We start from the raw sequence: 12,338 nt of genomic DNA on the forward strand, positions 1-12,338 counted from the left end.
GAAAACTCAAGGAAGGGACCAGTAGTAATTTTCTTCTTTGAAGAGTCTGGAGTTTAAGCAGATAAGGGAGTATCAGAGTAAAGCTTCTTCTAGTATCTGCCAGTCTCCAAGGGCCTTTAATTAAAAATAATCAGCATACCAGGGTGCCATATTTTGGGGTGAAATTTCCTGGTCTCCTTCAATAGAAAAAAAAATCTAATTTATTTGCAGCATTTCTATTTCAAAAATGTAAGCAACGCTAAGCACTTTGTATTTAAGATGCACTTTAAAGAAATGGAAATGAGAATTACTAATTCGTATTTATCAGCTAACATATATATGGAACTATTTCGCTTTTTTGACAAAAAATTATTTGTTTAGTATTTACCTGTTTAATGTAGTGACACATTTAAATGGCTGCCCTTTTTAATTGTAATATTGTGCTTTTTATATGCCTCTTTCATTTTTTCAATTTGTTTTAATGTACAGGAAATTGTTATGTTACTAGATTGTAAGACATGATTGCATATACTAGAAACAAATAGGTATTTGTCTTAATTGCCTATGATATTTGAAGTAGATTTTCATTTTAAGATTTTGAATGACATCAAATTTTAAATGTAAATTTTAAAATGACTGATTTTTCTCTGTGCAATATAACTTTAAACTTTATTGCTTACTAGCTCTTTCTTGACATTATTTTAAATTCTGACATAAATGGCAGATTGAACAAAAATGATAGCAATTCATTTTGCATTAGAAATTCTGTTCCAGGCAGAAACAGTTGTACAGTCTAATGGAATAACTTATTTTCTTATTGATAAAAAACTTTCAATTGTAAAACTGAAAGATTTAAACAAAATAAATAATAAAAAGTATTTCCTTCTTTCTGATACTTTTCTTTAGTTCTCAGTGAACTCCATGTGAGTAGCCTGCTAGAAATATGTAGTCAGGCTTACCAATAAGGAATCATATACACTTCTGACTATTAGCTCTAGCCTTTGAAGAAATTCCCTTTATCATTAGACAAATTTTATTCTCTTTCTTTCTCATTAGAATCCATATTTTTGAATATCATTATGTTTTGAAAATATTTTATAGAATAAACAAGAGCACCATGTTTAAGAGGGAAGAAAACTAATACTTACTTAGCACCTACTGTATTCCAAGCATATGCTAGATATTACATGCTGTCTCCTCATTTTTTCTTAGAAAAACTCTGTAGATCAGTATTTTCAGGATTGTCGTTTTTGGTAGGGGGAAACTGAGGCACAGAAAGATTAAGTAAATTGACTAGGGTCCCACACATATTAAAAGGTAAGTCTTAGATTTTCATCCAGTTTTCACTAAAAAGTGATAGTCTCTCCAGCTACTCATGAAAATGCCTTCCAATTTTTATAATACCTTACATTTATAAATAGCATTTGTTATGTAAACTTAACCAAGTATGTGATCATCTCGGGGTTAATTTTGGAAGGCCTCACCTTGAGAAACCCTCGGCATGGACTTTGTAGGCATCAATGCTATGAGTGCAGTAGTCAGTGTAGTGTTTAGGGCAGTAGGCTTCATGTAAGCCTTTTGACCTGATGTAATAAATATAGCCACTACCTTTGTGCTGAGAAAAAGAGGACAGAAATATTAAGTAATCTCACATCTTAAAATCTGATTTATTAAAAATAATCCCAGTTCTGCTTCTGAATTAATGTATGAAAATATAGAATTAGAGGAAGGCTGTAAATTATAACCTCAATGAAAGTAAAAAGATCTAGGCCTTCATTTTATACTTTTAAATTTATGTGAAGTCATGGTTTACAAAGATGAATAACAACATAGTTAGGTTACCATTGCCACTATACTTTGTAATATATTAATTATGGGATTTCAAGGGAATTATTTACAAATTTTTACTTGCTCAGCTGTTACAATTTTTTAAATACCAAATAAGCATTCTAGGTTTAATGCCTTCATGGATTGGTTTATGTATGGGAAAAATATTTTAATATTTTGAATATGAGTCATCAAAATAGAAGTTTGTTATTTATTACTTGTCTTCTTATGATTATTTTAAAATTGTCATGTTTTGTTTTGATGTCAGAGAAAAGCAATTACTGAAATAATGTTGAAAATACTTTTTGTAACTATTCTACAGCAGAAAAACATTAGTCTGTAATAATTTATGTGTGCTTTATTTTTATAAAATCATTTATTTCCAAAGGATATAGATGTAGAAGAGATGGGAAGAGAAAATTGTTTCAATACATCTACTGGTGAGGTATCTCTTGAATGCTTATGAAATGAGTTTTTTTTAAAAACCCTGAGTGATCTTTATATCAAACACAAATTCAAAATTTTAATAGTCTATTTTATTTTCTTTGTTATCCCTATTCTCCAACAAAAAACAAATGTCAGGAACCTTTAAGCTAGTTTAGTGTATCTTCAGGGTCTTAGCTTCAACAGGAGTATAATATTTTACTTGTGAAACAAGGTTGTCATCTAGTGGTGCTTTCAAGTAGTACAGCTTTCACAATTAGCTACCTGATAGTCTTCAGCTTTTTAAAGGAGTTGCTTAACAAAAAACTATCTAGGTTTAACTTTTCAGAGTTTAAACACTTTTGAATACTGTTAAATTAGATATAAACTTACAAAGAATTTTCCCTAAAATTTTTTTAAATTTCTATCTCAATTTTTAAAATAATTTTTTTTTGTTTGGCTACTGAAATACTGGTATTGGACCAGAGTGGATGTTAACCATGATGTATATCAAGGCATTTCATATTGTTTTACATCATCAGAAGTTGTTTATTTAGAAGAAGATTCTTAAATAGTGTTAAGTAATTAAAAATTTTTTTTTCGCATATTAATCCTTTCACCAGCCTGAGCAACAAAGCAAGACTCTTATCTTTACAAAAAAAAAAAAAAAAAAAAGGTGGAAGTAATGTTTATTTGTGATTGCAAAGAAATCATAAAAACTAAAAACCGGAAAAGTAGTGCATTTTAATAGATAGTTTATTAATGAGTAAAATAAATCTTGTATTAAAAATAGTTTACTACATTAAGATTAACACTACATGCTGGTATTTAGAAATACTTTAAATAATATGTACCTTTATTTATCTGATCCATTTACATATAAGCCACAGAGAAAATTAAATTTTTAAGCTAGCATTGATTCAAGTCCTTGTTTAATTGTTGGAATACAGATTGTGGTATTCAATTTGGGATAGGAAGTGGCTACTTTGCCTAGACAAGAAAAGAAAATGTGGTAATATTAATAGAAGAGATACTTGGTTGTTAAGGGTAGCAAAATAAAAGACCTCTTTTTTCATTTTCCACCATTTTTTGTAGTACTCACTCTTCTGAATTACGTTTTGTAGAATTCTGATACTTCTGTTTGTTATGCTTAATAGAGCTTTTGCCATGGAATTCATGGATTCATTCAACTAACTGCTGGTGTTCCATCTTGTATTCTCATCTGCAGTCCTTTCAATATATCTGTAAGCTGTATTGAATATATTGATTTTATTTTTACCAGGTTATCTGAAGAAAATCTTGTGCCCCAATTCTTACTAGCATTTTTACCTTACTAATCTTGTTACTCATTATGGCAAAATACTGTATTTTCCCAAGTTATATTCATAAACAAGAACTTGCAAGCCATTTCCTTCTGCCCTAGAGGAGGGAATCGGCAAGTTAATTCTTCCAGTGTCTCTGGCTAGGTGTGGTATATTAAGAGTCTATAAGAATAATAGATAAAACAATTTTTTGGCAGGTGTATTACAATTAGTTTACACTGTGGAGACAGAAACAGGATAGGCAGAGTGAACAGAGATCTTCTTATGGGTAAATTTTTAAAAATATCTTTACAACATTAAAGTTTTGGGAATTTGTAGTAGGTCAGGAACTTCCATATTTGCTGAGATCAAAAATATCCTTTAATAGAAGTTTTTTTTTAAAATTATCTTTTATGTTTTTTTCCCTCTCTTGTCCCACCTTAGCTTGGGTAATTGGGAATTAGTTATCTTTATTTTCTTTGTGGCTAAGGAAGAGTTAATTTATCAAACTCCCATTTTGGTATTTTGATATCATATGTGGGGGCTAGTAACCTCAGTGTGGTAGCAAATAATCAGGTATAGGTTAGAGACCCCAAAAACTGCATGAAACCATTTGATTTGGGTTTTTATTCAGGGGCAATTAAGAACACCATTTACCAGTCACTGTCCAGATATCTTCTTATTTTTTTTGACATAGTCCCTATCCATTTGTGAAGAATGTTTTCACTCTTGGTTTTCTCATTGGCATTTTAAAGACTTTTCATGTGTCATCAGCCTAGTTTATATCAATGTGCAATAATTCTGTATTTGATTATTTTAGGAATAATAATAATCAAAATCAATATTTTACGTTGCAGTTCAGATTTGAATGAGCATTCATTATTTCAATGGGTGGCAGTGGGTAAAAGAGAATAAAACTTTGTGTTTGCTTTTATGGCTCACTTTCTGGCCAATTAAAACATTCCTCCTCCTTAAAAATATAAGTAGTCCTCGAAGTCTGAAGTAAGCATGGGTTCTTTAGATGTCCAGTTTGTAAAATATTTACATCAATGACCAGACTGAATGATTTGATACTTTTTAGTGTGATGTAAACAACTCACCAGAGAACCGTTTGTTACAGGCGTAATTGTGTTCTTTGCTCTCCTGGTGTGTACAAAGTGACCTAAAAGATACTTGGTTCTTTTCTTGCTTGGAAAAGAAGTTGGCTATGAATGTTATACTATTTGAAGTACACTTATGGCACAACACTGTATGTCAAAGACAACTTGGAAGTGAACAGGAGCAAATAATTTAAATAAACTAATACGTTTAGTAAGTACAAAGCACATGTACCACATACAGGCTGAGCCCTGTTTTGTTTGGTTTACAGAAATCTAAAAGCTAAAAATCAAATCTGACACAGTAACTGCTTTACCAATCCTCGTGCAGACATGGCTGCCCTCTTTAGTTCAGTCAGCTGATCTGTAGTTTGCCTTGCTCCTTTTCATTATCTGTACATCATAGCCAGTAAGTAAGTTAGATTCACCGATTTTACCTGCTTTCAAAGAAATGGATCAAAAGAAAATTGGCCCTCTTCTTTCCTTACTGATGGTAAAGGGTGGTAATGGAGATCTACCATCTGGAGCAATGAGTTTAAAACAATAGTGTTTGTTTTATCACAGTTTTCTGCCAATCGAGATTCTTGAGCTATGGTTTGGACATGTCTGTTTGATATGCCAAGTGACATCTGAACACGAGGTGAAGACAGTTAAGTGATTCTAAGAATTTTGACATCTTCTCATAAATAGAAGCATTTACCAAAGGAAGCATTTTCTAAAATCCCTTTTTAAAAAATTTTGAGCACTTAAGGCTGGGTGTGGTGGCTCATGCCCACAATCCAGCACTTTGGAAGGCCCAGATGGGCTGATTGTTAGAGCTCAGGAGTTGGAGACCAGCCTCTGCAACATGGTGAAATCTCATCTCTATCAAATAAAATAATTAGGTGGGCATAGTGGCGAGTGCCTGTAATCCCAGCTACTTGGGGGACTGAGCCATGAGAATTGCTTGAGCCCAGGCAGTTGAGGCTCTTGTGAGCTGCGTTTGTGCCACCGCATTTCAGCCTGGTGAATAGTGAGACCCTATTAAAAAAAAAAAAAAAAGCGAACACTTACTAAACTGCGGTGACTTAAAAATTGCATTATTTGAAGGTAAAACTAGTGAGAAATATTTGTCTGTTTTGTATCATGCAGAAATTTAGCCATTTAATGCCCTGCCCATCAGTAAAATGTATTCAGATGTTTTCAACGGTAATAAGTGGTTTTATAATATTAATGTCCAAAATCTTCATTAGAGAGTGAAAAAAAAAAAGTGCGCTTTTGCTGGCTGTTTTAGTAAACAGGAACCTTCTGGTGTCAGTTTCTTCTTTTGTATCAATGCCCTTGGATTTTAGGTGTTCAAAGATGGCACATGGGAACTGATGGTAATTCTCTTCTCTCAAGGTCCACCAGGTGGGTGTATGCACGGGGACTGTAACTGGAGTGCCTGCTTCACTTTTCAGTTGCTTTCTTTCCTGATTACCACAGTTAAGACTGATGAATCCTGTGTTGTGTTGTTCTTCAGTTACTGTGTTACTGAAGTTCTTGAAGCACATGTTGGTCTTTGAGTTTTTGTTTTTTATCACTTGTTTTATTCATTGGTAATATTGGAGTTCTAAATGTTTATAAAAATGAAAAGATTAATTTGTAAATCCCAAAGTATGGTTAATTTAGGCTCAATCTGTCTGTGACAATTGTCCAGTATTAACAAAAGGATCAGTAAGATATTATTCAGGGAGAGCTGTGAATGGGTGCCCTGTTTCTTGAAAACCATGGAGTAAACCTATAAGGCTTAAGTTTTTTGGTTTTGTTATGTTCAGAAAACCTTTTACAGGCCTTATTATTTTCTTATTTCAATAGTTTTTTGGGTATAGGTGGTTTTTGGTTACCTAGATAAGTTCTATAGTGGTGAATTCTGAAATTTTAGTGCACCCATCACTCGAGCAGTGTACACTGTACCCAATATGTAGTCTTTTATCCCTCACCCTGTCCTAACCTACCCTGGTGGAGTCTCCAGAGTCCATCATATCACTCTGTATGTATTTGCACCCTCATGCCTTAGCTCCCACTTACAAGTGAGAACATAAAGTATTTGGTTTTCCATTCCTGTAGTTCATGTAGAATAATGACCTCCAGCTCCATCCAAGTTGTTGCAAAACACATTATTTCAATTCTTTTTTTATGGCTGAGTAGTATTCTATGGTGTATATATGCCACATTTTCTTTATTCACTCTTTGGGCGATGGACACTTAAGTTGGTTCCACATCTTTGCAATTGCAAATTGTGCTGCAGTAAACATGTGTATGCATGTGTCCTTTCATATAATGACCTCTTTTCCTTCGGGTTGATACCCAGCAGTAGGACTGCTGGATCAAATGGTAAGATCTACTTTTAGTTCTTTAAGGAATCTCCATATTGTTTTCTATAGTGTTGTACCAATTTACATTTCTGCCAGCAGTGTAAACCACATCACGACAACATCTATGGGTTTTTTGTTGTTGTTGTTGTTGTTGTTTTTAATTATGGCCATTCTTAGAGGAGTAAGGTGGTTTCTCATTGTGGTTTTGATATGCATTTCCCTGGTGATTAGTGATGCTGAGCATTTTTTCATATGTTCATTGGCTGTTTTTGTATATCTTCTTTTGAGAAATGTCTGTTTCCATCCTTTGCCCACTTTTGGATGGGATTATTTGTTTTTCTTTCTTGCTGATTTGTTTGACTTCCTTGTAGATTATGGATTCTAGTCCTTATTGTATAGTTTGCAAATATTTTCTCCTGCTCTGTGGGTAGTCTGTTTACTCTGCTGATGATTTCTTTTGCTGTGCAGAAGTTTTTAGTTTAATTAAGTTCTACTTTTTATTTTTGTTGCATTTGTTTTTGGGGTCTTAGTCATGAATTCTTTGCTTATGCCAATGTCCGAAGAATTTTCCAATGTTTAGAATTTCTAAACCATGAAAATGTTTAGAATTTTCATGATTTCAGGTCTTAGATTTAAATCTTTGATCCATTTTGAGTTGAATTTTGAATAAGGTGAGAGATGGGGATCCAGTTCCATTTTTCTACATGTGGCTTACCAGTTTTCCTAGCACCATTTATTAAATAGGGTATTCTTTCCCCAGTTTATGTTTTTGTATGCTTTGTTGACGATCAGTTGACTGTATTTGGCTTTATCTCGAGGTTCTCTATTCTGTTCCATTGGTATAATTGCCTACTTTTGTGCCAGTACTATGCTGTTTTGTAATATAATTTTAAGTCCAGCAATGTGATGTATGGGCCTTGTTTGAAAGAAATCACATATTTGATTTATGTGGATAAAGGCAAATTTCCAACCCCTTACAACTCTGCCTTTAGAATTTTTGTTAGACTTTACCTTTTAATATTTTGTAGGGATGGGATATTTTTATTCTTCTGAAAACTTGAATATGTAATAATTAGTTGATATTATTTTCCTGATCTTCTACTGTGCAGAAGGGAACAGCATGACTGCTTTTATAAAATGAGTTTTATACCTATTTACCTGTTCTTGTTTAATGTACTTTGGAGCTCACCAGTTGAATTTGTCTAGTTCTGCTTTTGTGTATGTGAGTTGCTGAAGTGTCTAGCTGATTAGGAAACTGATTTGGATAGCTACTGGCTTTTGTTTATGAGATTATCATATCACTAGTATCAGCATTAATTGTTTGATAAACGAATTTTTTTTTTTTTTTTTTTTAAGGCAGAGTTTCATTCTTGTTGCCTGGGCTGGAGTGCAGTGGCATGATCTCAGCTCACTGCAACCTCCGCCTCCCGGGTTCAAGCAATTCTTCTGCCTCATCCTCTGCCCACGCAGCTGTGATTACAGGGATGTGCCACCATGCCTGGCTAATTTTGTATTTTTAGTAGAGATGGAGTTTCGCTATGTTGGTCAGGCTGGTCTCGAACTCCTGACTTCAGGTGATCCACCTGCCTTGGCCTCTCAAAGTGCTGAGGTTACAGGCATGAGCCACTGCACCCAGCTGAAAATGGTGTGTTGTGATGGAAAGAGTGCTGAATTGGGAGTTAGGAGTCATTCTTGTTTTTAATTTTGCATCTTCTAAATTTGTATTTTTGGGGGCAAGTTTAATTTACATCTCTAGGACTCCATCTGTAAAGTTGAAGAGGTGAATTTTGATTATTTTTAAAGATCTATTCTAGTTCATCTGACATCCTATAATTCTTTAATTCTACAGTTTTCTTTCTAGAAAACAAAATATTCTATTAGTCATTGCGTACTGTTTCCCTCTTGTGTAGGAGCTTGGAAAGCTATGTTTTTGTAATCAGTCAATCAGAATTTAATTTATCACCCATATCCTTTTGTGCAGTGTTGCTTTCTAAAATTGGTCTCAACTTATACTTATCTCTTGTTTCCTCTCCATTTTCCAGTCAGAAAGCTCTAGGATATTATCCCTAGAAGGTGCTTCACGCTTACTCACTTCCAAGTTTTTGATTACATTGTTCCTTTTCTGTGTACTTTTTCCCATCCAACAGCCTCTTTGAACCCCTATAACATTTTTATAGTTATTTTGGCCTTGTATGATAGCTGTTTATGTATTGTGTTATGCTGTATAGGAGATGGTAAACTTCTTGAGGGCAGGTGTTTAATTTTCATCATTTTACTAATATTATTACTGATTTCACACAATACTTTTCACTTAAGAGGGGCATAATATTTATGAAAGTGAATTTGTAAGATGATTAGAGTTACAGATACAGTTGGACAAATAGTGAAAATTTAATTTTATTTAATAGTGAAAAAAATTAACTATTTAATAGTGCAAAGTTAACTATTTTCACTATAAATCGTGAAAAATTAACAGGATAATAAAGAAATTAATATAGCCATTTTGAGTTAAAGCAATATTTGAACCATCTAAATTGACTGCAGATATTTGTATTCCATGGTCACTTATATACTGTCATTCCTCCCTACCATCTATTCATTCTTACTGACTCATCTATATACTTGTATTTTCTCTGTCACCCATTTAACTACTTGACTTCATTTATCATTGTGGTTCAGCAGTGTCATTGTCTTAAACTTTTAATAGTACCTAATTTTGTTAACATTCTTGGTTTGATTTAAATATATATTTTTCTGACTTTTACCTCTTTGATCTTGCTCATTGGCTTATCTACTTTAATCTTCTATTGCTCTTCTGTACTGTTCTAACTATTCACATTTCTTTTCACTTGCTTTTTTACTTTGGAGAAATTATTCTCTATTTCTTAAAGCCACTTCTTTTGGTTGCTATTTCTGGGCAAGGTTTTCTTTGATAAGTATCTTAGAATCAGTCTAGTGTTGAGGGTTGATGGTGGAATTGCTGTTCATCAAAAATAAGCTTGAGTTAGATCTCTTAGACTAGCAGTCTTGGATCCTTTTAACTGTGAAAGAATGTCTGCAGTGATGATGGTACCATTAGCTCTTTGGTTAAAGGGGTTGATACTGATTATAAAAAATGTGAGATATTAATCAGGGTTTTTACAAGTGGACTTTTTGATGGTTGATTCCAGAGTTGTTGAGTTTATCAGAGAGTTTCAAAATGTTCATGGGTATGGATACAGATGAATTTTTTTCCTTTGGATTCAATAATCTCTTTACTCTTGAATTAATTGTCTCTGACAGATGCATAGTTGGTTTGGACTGGATAAAAGAAAAAAGGGCAAATAAGACAATGAGTTAAAAAAAAAAAACTGAAAAGAAATAGGAAAAGTAAAAGATGTATTGTAAAAAGTTGCCTATCTTTATGTTATTGGAATTGATATTCTTTATTGAAGGATCCTTGAGAACATTATGTGAAAGAAAGGGGACTTGAGAAGATAATGTGAGAAAGTCCACAGAGAAGTTCTGCTGTACTGAGTTTAAAACCGTGTTGATTTTAGTTTTATTTTTATGGCACATCTCAATCTCTTTTTAAGAGCTTACTGTATTAACAGATACTTTAGTCGAGATTATATTTGTATAATAGCAAAGAGTAGCTTATACATTCCTTAAGTATATTGACATTTAAATAGCTTTTCTCAGAAAGCATATGAATAATCTTATTAACACAGTATCTCTTTAAGGGTACAAAAGAAAAGTATGTACTGTTCATCGGTTCTGTAAGAAATAGTAAATAAACAGGGAATCCATATCCAAGACTCTTTCCCTAGTATTTGTAGCAGAAGCACTTTATAGTAGAAAACAAAATTGCATGTAGACTTAAGAAAAGAATTTTGGTTAATTTTGATTTTAGATAATATTAAGCCATATATTTTATTTTAACAGGTATCTTTCAGATGAAGGCATTGAAGCTTGCACAAGCTCTCCTGACAAAGTCAATGTAAATGACATCATCCTGATTGCTCTCAATGTAGGTTATATTTATTAACTTGTAAACATTTGAAATCTGGAAGCTATATTTATAAAAAAGTCTCAGAATAAATTGGGTTATATGATAATGAATATAGAGAACATCTTTCTTATTTTTTCCATTTTAAGTTGTAGTGATGTTTGTTGAATTTGGTAATCTCATATTAGCAAGTTATTAGTATCTATTATACAAAATCCAATGAAAAAGGAAAAAATGAAATTAACATTCCTATTTTTCATCCACTGATCAGTTACAGACGTTTTTTAACATTTATAGTAGCTATATAATAGTAGTAAAAACTGACTATTCATTAAAATGAATTCCCTTTTACATAGAAACTCTAGCTAGGTTATAGCTTTTTGACAGTGGTATTTATTGTTTCGAAATAACTTTTCATAATGATAGAAATAATACTTATTGTGGAATATTTCAGAAAAAATAGAAGATCAAAATAAGAAAATTAAATCTGCTTATAATTACTGTTAATGTTTTAGTGTATATTTCTTTTCAACTCTTTCTCCACCCAACCCTCTAGCTGTTTTTTTTTTTTTTTTTTTTTTTTCCATACTTGGATTGGCTTTTGGATTTTTTCAAGAGTTATAAAAATTGTTTGAAATAAAAATGTAAGTAAACAGGCCAGGCACGATGACTCACTCCTGTAATCCCAGCACTTTGGGAGGCCAAGGCAGGTGGATCATAAGATCAGGAGTTTGAGACCAGCCTGGTCAATATGGTGAAACCCCATCTCTAGTATAAATACAAAAATTAGCCGGGCGTGGTGGCGTGCACCTGTAATTCCAGCTACTCGGAAGGCTGAGGCAGAAGAATCGCTTGAACCCGGGAGGTGGAGGTTGCAGTGAGCTGAGATTGCGCTGCTGCACTCCAGCCTGGGCAACAGAGCGAGATTCTGTCTCAAAAAAAAAAAAAAAAAAAAAAAGTAAGTAAACAAATGTTCTTTTCTCATTCCTACAGTTACCCTCTGATTGTTTTTCTCTGTAGCTTTATAATAAGCTATAAACAATCAAATTTATGTACTATGATATATGGTCAATGAAATTTCTAAGAGAACTATAGTCTGACAAATCCATCATATCTGCAAAATCAATGTAAAGCAGAAATGATGGGCACAAGGAACATTTAAAATATAAATAAATGTATAAATCTAACTTTAAAAAAATTACTTAAATTTATATTTATAGAATTAAACTTAGGTTTAAATAGATAAAATTTATGTCCTAAACTGAGTCATTTTTTTTTCAGCTTCTTTGAATTTTATTTAACAAGAAAAGATCGTTTATTTTGGTTTCTGAGCTAAGTATTTAGGTTTTTAATAAATAAAAGACTAATTTTTTAATAGTAAGAATTA

General features: G+C 32.6%; 1 protein-coding gene across 12 annotated transcripts in view; it reads left to right on the forward strand.

The window, feature by feature from the left end:
* Positions 1–12,338, forward strand: part of TDRD3 (tudor domain containing 3) — a 199,526-nt gene that overhangs the window by 32,237 nt on the left and 154,951 nt on the right. For 8 of the 12 annotated variants that reach the window (XM_074021591.1, XM_005585951.5, XM_065533311.2 and 5 more), the window contains one exon: positions 10,888–10,972. The exons of the other annotated variants lie outside the window; for them this stretch is intronic. In XM_074021591.1, coding sequence (XP_073877692.1) covers positions 10,888–10,972 — 85 coding nt within the window. The remainder of the gene's footprint in view (positions 1–10,887; positions 10,973–12,338) is intronic. 12 annotated transcript variants of the gene reach the window in all.

Source organism: Macaca fascicularis, chromosome 17, assembly GCF_037993035.2.
Source record: "Macaca fascicularis isolate 582-1 chromosome 17, T2T-MFA8v1.1".
Classification (NCBI taxonomy): domain Eukaryota; kingdom Metazoa; phylum Chordata; class Mammalia; order Primates; family Cercopithecidae; genus Macaca; species Macaca fascicularis.